This window comes from Dendrobates tinctorius, unplaced genomic scaffold (genome assembly GCF_039654945.1).
Source record: "Dendrobates tinctorius isolate UK_male_01 unplaced genomic scaffold, ASM3965494v1 ptg000273l, whole genome shotgun sequence".
Classification (NCBI taxonomy): Eukaryota; Metazoa; Chordata; class Amphibia; order Anura; family Dendrobatidae; genus Dendrobates; species Dendrobates tinctorius.
Genome location: NW_027361940.1, coordinates 2,263,647 through 2,271,767, shown reverse-complemented (window position 1 = coordinate 2,271,767; position 8,121 = coordinate 2,263,647). Strand labels below are relative to the sequence as shown.

The following is an 8,121-nucleotide window of genomic DNA, read 5'->3' as shown; positions in this document are numbered from 1 at the left end:
GGGGGAGGGATGCTAGCCAAAAAAGAGGCTACTGCCAACCGCGAAGCAGATGCAATGGTCCTGATATCAGGGAGAGAGGCGAGACAAGGTGACAGATTCCACACTGATCCCTTGTCTCACACCAGGGGTAACAGAGTGGCCAAACTGTGTGTTTCCCAAACCCCCAAAAATAATAAAATAAGACTAAAATTATCAAAAACAAGCCAAGTAAAGGTCTGGAGAACTCTGGTGACTTCCTCCGACGTGACCCTACGCTGATCTGGTGTTAATTCAGGGCCAGTTGGTGCAGATGCCTGCACCGAGGAGCCGACCTCCTTCTGGTCTTTGTGTCACCACTATGATGATGGGAGAATACGCTGTGCTGACACATCGCTATGGGGAGAGCTTCTGACCCCCGTATGTACATGGTGTCACACTGCAACCAATAAAGTGACATGCTGGTAAATGGAGCACATTCATCTTAATGCAAATGATATCATGGAGTCGAGGCTCTGACCACTCCTCTGAACCGTAATACCTAAAAGTAGGAATACTGGAAATAACATGTCAGAAGTCTGGACTACCTTCCCTTTATTATTCCAAAGTTCCATCTAGCCTTTATCTCCATTGACATCCAGAGCTGCAGTCACAATTCTGCTGTTACCTTAATTCTTATACTCCAGTCCACCTCCAGAGCCGTTCGGTCATCTGCATAACAGCAGCTCTGGATGTGAGCGGAGTGGACCCGATGTGGTTGGATCAGTACATCTGGAGACGGGATTTGCACAGTTACTCGATGTGATGAGGAGATTTTTGTGCCTGAAGGCTGAAGATTTGGGTTGAAGAGGCTGCAGAGCCGACAACTCCGGGGGCTCCCAGGCATGGAGCATGTGCGGCAGCAACTCCCTCCCGTCATGTGCCGCTGAGCACAGTTTTAGGATGATTGCCACACCTCAGGATGAAACAATTCAGGTTTACATTTTTTGGAACAACAGAAAACAAAAGTCTTAAATAAAAGTATAACCTAGATCTAAAAGTGGAGTTCAGATCGGATGATATCACAGCGGGGGCAGCAGCTCGCCGACCCCTCCGTCCGCAGCCTCAGACACCGCCACCTCTTTGTTCTTAGCGTGATGTTGGTGGTTTGTGTGCTCGTGTCGCATCCGGGCGGACCTAGAGCAGAAGCTCCGGCCACAGACCTGGCAGCTGAAGGGTCGCTCTCCTGTGTGTGTCCGCAGGTGGTTGATGAGACTAGGCTTCTGGGAGAAGCAGCGCTGGCACACGTCGCACTGGTATGGCTGCTCCCCGGTGTGGATCCTCTGGTGGCGGAGGAGGACGGAGCTGCACTTGAAGCTCTTGTTGCACTGCAGACAGGTGAAGGGCCGCTCGCCGGTGTGCGTCCTCTGGTGCCGCACCAGTGAGAAGTTGCTGTTGAAGGTCTGGCCGCACTCGCGGCACATGAACGTGCCGTCTCCTTTGTGGCTCCTCAGGTGTCGCCTCAGATCTTTGGAGCTGGAGAAGTTCAGGTGACAGATGCCGCACTTATGGACTTGCTGCCCAGGAGAGACAGAGATCACCGGATCAGGGTAGACGATTCCCGGCTGCTGTCTGCAGTGCAAGTTTCGGTGGCGGAGGAGAGACGAACGATGACCAAAGCTGTTCCCACAGTCGGGGCAGACATAGCACGGGCTGTCCTCGTGTATTTTCTGGTGCTCATGGAGGAGAGACTCAGAACGGAAGAACTTCCCACAGACTGGACAGATGCAATTGCTGCACGCTTCCCGCTCCATCCGTGGCGACTTCTCCTCGCTTGGGACTTCAGTTTTAACATCTCCATGATTGCCATCACTATTCCGTTCTTCCTCGTGCGTTTCCTGGGGCCCATTGCCTTTATCAGTATGTGGCTGCTTCCCGTCTCGCTCCTGGTACCCGGGCTCCTGCTTCACAGAAGGTTTCTCCTTCTCCCGTTTGTCGCCTTTCTTGCAGATTTTCTCCGAACCTTAAAAAGGAAAACAAAAAAAAACATAAAACAACAACTTACATTTGTGTTTGTCCTGGTCTCTTACATGACGCACCAGTCACCATTACGCGTCCCAGTAAAGATGACATAACGGACTGACATACAAACCACTGCACCGCAAATACGGTGCTCAGCTACATCTCCACTAGACCAGCAGGGCTGTAGTCACAATACAGTGCCTTGCAAAAGTATTCAGCCCCCTGGAACTTTTCAGCCTTTTCCCACGTATCATGCTTCAAACATAAAGATACCAAATGTAAATTTCTGGTGAAGAATCAACAAGTGGGACACAATTGTGAAGTTGAATGAAATTTATTGGTTATTTTAAATTTTTGTGGAAATACAAAAACTGAAAAGTGGGACGTGCAATATTATTCAGCCCCTTTACTTTCAGTGCAGCAAACTCACTCCAGAAGTTCATTGTGGATCTCTGAATGATCCAATGTTGTCCTAAATGACTAATGATGATAAATATAATCCACCTGTGTGTAATCATAAATGCACCTGCTCTGTGATAGTCTCAAGGTTCTGTTTGATGCACAGAGAGCATCATGAAGACTAAGGAACACAGCAGGCAGGTCCGTGATACTGTTGTGGAGAAGTTTAAAGCCGGATTTAGATACAAAATGATTTCCAAAACTTTAAACATCCCAAGCACTGTGCAATCGATCATATTGAAATGGAAGGAGTATCATACCACTGCAAATCTACCAAGACCCGGCCGTCCCTCTAAACTTTCATCTCAAACAAGGAGAAGACTGATCAGAGATGCAGCCAAGAGGCCCATGATCACTCTGGATGAACTGCAGAGATCTACAGCTGAGGTGGGACAGTCTGTCCATAGGACAATAATCAGTCGTACACTGCACAAATCTGGCCTTTATGGAAGAGTGGAAAGAAGAAAGCCATTTCTCAAAGATATCCATAAAAAGTGTCGTTTAAAGTTTGCAACAAGCCACCTGGGAGACACCAAACATGTGGAAGAAGGTGCTCTGGTCAGATGAATCCAAAATCAAACTTTTTGGTAACAATGTCGAACAATATGTTTGGCGTAAAGGCAACACAGCTCATCACCCTAAACACACCATCCCCACTGTCAAACATGGTGGTGGCAGCATCATGGTTTGGGCCTGCTTTTCTTCAGCAGGACAGGGAAGATGGTTATAATTGATGGGAAGATGGATGGAGCCAAATACAGGACCATTCTTGAAAAAAACCTGTTGGAGTCTGCAAAAGACCTGAGACTGGGACGGAGATTTGTCTTCCAACAAGACAATGATCCCAAACATAAAGCAAAATCTACAATGGAATGGTTCACAAATAAACGTATCCAGGTGTTAGAATGGCCAAGTCACAGTCCAGACCTGAATCCAATCGAGAATCTGTGGAAAGAGCTGAAAACTGCTGTTCACAAGCGATCTCCATCCAACCTCACTGAGCTCGAGCTGTTTGCCAAGGAAGAATGGGCGAGAATTTCAGTCTCTCGATGTACAAAACTGATAGAGACATACCCCAAGCGACTGCAGCTGTAATCGCAGCAAAAGGGGCACAACAAAGTATTAAGTTACAGGGGCCGAATAATATTGCACGCCCCACTTTTCAGTTTTTGAATTTCCACAAAAATTTAAAATAACCAATAAATTTCTTTCAACTTCACAATTGTGTCCCACTTGTTGTCGATTCTTCACCAAAAATTTACATTTGGTATCTTTATGTTTGAAGCATGATATGTGGGAAAAGGTTGGAAAGTTCCAGGGGGCCGAATACTTTTGCAAGGCACTGTACTTACTGGCTCACCAGGGCTGTTCTATTAGCCCACGAGTACACCAAGGTGTTAGGAGACCAAGCAATGGTACATAGATTGACACACCAGACCACCAGGGGCGCAATTAAGTTATCCTACGAGACCCAGGAATGGAATTAAATTTACCCACTAGACCCCCAGAGGTGTTAGTTATTACAGAAATACGAGAACATATCACCCGCTCCCCTATATAGACACGAGCCCTCAGCTTGTCAGAGACGTATGTCTTATTAATGAGGCGAGAAGACTAATCCACTACCCGGCACCTCAAGGAAGCTCATCACTCAGGCATCAAAAGGAGCGAGCAATGAGAATGAGGTGTCCAATCCTTCTCACGCCCCCGAGCTCATCTGTTACAGCCAACGGTCTAAAGAAGCTAACACTAAGTTTAAAATATAGGAAAAAAGCCCACTAAGAGGCCAGGGATCCGGTAAACTCGCTAGGTGGGCCAACGATACGGTAACCCCGCTGGAGGTCAGGGATCCGGTAAACCCACTAGATGGGCCAGGGATCCGGTAAACCCACTAGATGGGCCAGGGATCCGGTAAACCCACTAGATGGGCCAGGGATCCGGTAAACCCACTAGATGGGCCAGGGATCCGGTAAACCCGCTAGAAGGCCAGGATTCCGGTAAAACCCCCAGGAGGCCAGGGATCTATTAAACCCACTAGATGACCAAGGGATCCAGTAAACCCGATAACCAGGGATCCAGTAAACCAGCTAGATAAGCCAGGGATCCGGTAAACCCGCTAGACGGGCAAGGGATCCGGTAAGCACGCTAGACGGGCAAGGGATCCGGTAAGCACGCTAGACGGGCCAGGGATATAGTAAACCCGCTAGATGAGCCAGGGATATAGTAAACCCGCTAGATGGGCCAGGGATATAGTAAACCCGCTAGATGGGCCAGGGATATGGTAAACCCGCTAGATGAGCCAGGGATCTGGTAAACCCGCTAGATGAGCCAGGGATCCGGTAAACCCGCTAGATGAGCCAGGGATCCGGTAAAACCCCCAGGAGGCCAGGGATCTATTAAACCCACTAGATGACCAAGGGATCCAGTAAACCCGATAACCAGGGATCCAGTAAACCAGCTAGATAAGCCAGGGATCCGGTAAACCCGATAGATGGGCCAGGGATCCGGTAAGCACGCTAGACGGGCAAGGGATCCGGTAAGCACGCTAGATGGGCCAGGGATATAGTAAACCCGCTAGATGAGCCAGGGATATAGTAAACCCGCTAGATGGGCCAGGGATATAGTAAACCCGCTAGATGGGCCAGGGATATAGTAAACCCGCTAGATGAGCCAGGGATCTGGTAAACCCGCTAGATGAGCCAGGGATCCGGTAAACCCTCTAGATGAGCCAGGGATCCGGTAAACCCGCTAGATGAGCCAGGGATCCGGTAAACCCTCTAGATGAGCCAGGGATCCGGTAAACCCTCTAGATGGGCCAGGGATATAGTACACCCGCTAGATAAGCCAGGGATCCGGTAAACCCGCTAGATGAGCCAGGGATCCGGTAAACCCGCTAGATGAGCCAGGGATCCGGTAAACCCGCTAGATGGGCCAGGGATATAGTACACCCGCTAGATGAGCCAGGGATCCGGTAAACCCGCTAGATGGGCCAGGGATATAGTAAACCCGCTAGATGGGCCAGGGATATTGTAAACCCACTTGATGAGCCAGGGATCCGGTAAACCCGCTAGATGAGCCAGGGATCTGGTAAACCCGCTTGATGAGCCAGGGATCCGGTAAACCCCCTTGATGAGCCAGGGATCCGGTAAAGCCCCTAGATGGGCCAGGGACACAGTAAACCCGCTAGATGGGCCAGGGATCCGGTAAACCCGCTAGATGGGCCAGGGATCCGGTAAACCCGCTAGATGAGCCAGGGATCTGGTAAACCCGCTAAATGAGCCAGGGATATAGTAAACCCGCTAGATATGCCAGGGATCTGGTAAACCTGCTAGATGAGCCAGGGATATAGTAAACCTACAAGATGAGCCAGGGATCCGGTAAACCCGCTAGATGAGCAGGGATATAGTAAACCCGCTAGATGAGCCAGGGATATAGTAAACCCGCTAGATGACCCAGGGATCTGGTAAACCCGCTAGATGAGCCAGGGATCTGGTAAACCCGCTAGACGGGCCAGGGATACAGTAAACCCACTAGATGAGCCAGGGATCTGGTAAACCCGCTAGAGGGGCCAGGGATACAGTAAACCCGCTAGAGGGGCCAGGGATACAGTAAACCCGATAAATGAGCCAGGGATCTGGTAAACCTTCTAGATGAGCCAGGGATCTGGTAAACCCGCTAGATGAGCCAGGGATCTGGTAAACCTGCTAGACGGGCCAGGGATACAGTAAACCCGCTAGATGAGCCAGGGATCTGGTAAACCCGCTAGAGGGGCCAGGGATACAGTAAACCCGCTAGAGGGGCCAGGGATACAGTAAACCCGGTAAATGGGCCAGGGATCTAGTAAACCCTCTAGATGAGCCAGGAATCCATGGATTTTACGCACAAGGTTGCGTGGAATGAACGCTTGATTATGGCCGCGGTGTCACACGCACCTTGTCCTTCAAGAAGGTGATTTTGCTCATGACGCATCAGTGCAGAGCGGGAGCAGAAGCTCCGTCCACAGATCCAACAGCTATAGGGGCGCTCACCGGTGTGGGTCCTCAGGTGGATGATGAGACTCGTCTTCTGGGAGAAGCCCTTGGTGCACACTTCACACTGATAGGGCTGATCGGGGGAGTGGATCCTCTGGTGGCGGAGGAGGACGGAGCTGCACTTGAAGCTCTTGTTGCACTGCGGACAGGTGAAGGGCCGCTCGCCGGTGTGTGTCCTCTGGTGCCGCACCAGGTAAAAGTTACTAGTGAAGGTGCGGCCGCACTGGCGACACAAGTAGCGCTGATCCCCGCTATGACTCTTCAGGTGCCTCTTCATCTCCCCAGAGTCTTGGCAGAGCACCTGACAGACGCCGCACCTGTAGCTGGGCCGGGACTCTAAGGAACGAATGCTGACGTTATAGAGCAGACTTTCCTGCGCTGCGAGGAAGTTGCGATAGTCGTAACCAGTCTCCTGTGACCCCTGCCCCTCTCTGCCACCGTTCATTTCCTTCCCTTCATCCTGAACCTCAGGTCTCTTTTCTAGGACAGGACCTTCTGCAGCAGGGGTCACCGCCAGGGTCCTGTCGGGTAAGGGGTCAGTCCTTGCAGGGTCCGTATCACCCACCTGAGCGATCTTGTGACTCCCCGGCGTCCTTTTTTTATCACCTGCAAAATAAAAATATTGGGTCACTGGGTCGCCATTAATCTACAACCAGAAGCCTGCGCCAATCTTACTGCTACGCAAAATGATAACCCCCACAATCAACACGTGACCAAGATTCCCCCCACACCATGTCCAGCACATGAGCAGCAGCGGGCATCTCTCAGCCAGCACCTACCTTTCCAGTTCTTCATGATATCATGGCGGCTGCGCTGGTGTCGTAGCATGGCCGAGCGGGAATAGAAGGCTCTGCCGCAGACGAAGCAGATGTACGGCCGCTCCCCAGTATGTGTCCGGATGTGGATGACCAGGCTCGCCCTCTGGGAGAAGCCTCGCCAGCAGAGCTTACACTTAAAGGGCTGCTCTCCCGTGTGCGTCCTCTGGTGTCTCACCAAGAAGTAGTTACAGTTGAAGTCGCGGCCGCAGTCCTGGCACGTGTACCGCCCGCCGTTCATGTGACTGGTCAGATGCTTCCTCAGCTCGCTCAGGCACCGGAACTTCGCGGTGCAGATGCCACATTTCTGGACCAGCTCCGAGGTGTCGGTGAGGACCCGGCTGACACTGGGGACCTTCATGTTATCATTCAGGCAGCGAGACTTCTGGTGTCGGAGGAGGGTGGCGCGGTAGCTGAAGCTCTTGCCACATTCAATGCAGGGGAAGGGCTGCCCTCCGGCGTGCATCCTCTGGTGCTCCGTGAACAGCAGTGCAGACCGGAAGGTCTTACCACAGTCCGGGCAGATGATGCCGCCATCGTCCTTTGAGTCTTGACTCTCCACTTTCCAAGGACCTTTGTTACCCGGTAAAGGAGGCTTCCACTCGCTGTCCCGAGGATCTCCGGACACTTCTTCAGGCTTTATTAGACGGTGTGCAGATGGAGATGTCCCTGCATGATAAAGGGGGTAAATCACTAATCGGTCATCTCTTATCCTCCAGTCACCTCCACAGCTGCCGTCACTATTCTGCTTTTACATCATGTGTCATATCCTCCAGTCACCTCCACAGCTGCCGTCACTATTCTGCTGTTACATCATGTGTCTTATCCTCCAGTCACCT

The 8,121-nt window shown here is 51.2% G+C and overlaps 1 protein-coding gene across 4 annotated transcripts in view; it reads right to left on the bottom strand.

The window, feature by feature from the left end:
* Positions 1-553: 553 nt before the first annotated feature.
* The window catches only part of LOC141072450 (uncharacterized), a 36,447-nt gene continuing 28,879 nt past the window's right edge, over positions 554-8,121 (bottom strand). For 3 of the 4 annotated variants that reach the window (XM_073559722.1, XM_073559723.1, XM_073559724.1), the window contains exons 5-7: positions 7,247-7,951; positions 6,369-7,073; positions 554-1,978 (exon numbers count right to left, since the gene is read on the bottom strand). In XM_073559722.1, the coding sequence (XP_073415823.1) occupies positions 1,038-1,978; positions 6,369-7,073; positions 7,247-7,951 (2,351 nt within the window). In that variant the 3' untranslated portion in view covers positions 554-1,037. The remainder of the gene's footprint in view (positions 1,979-6,368; positions 7,074-7,246; positions 7,952-8,121) is intronic. The other variant, XM_073559725.1, reaches the window with a different exon arrangement.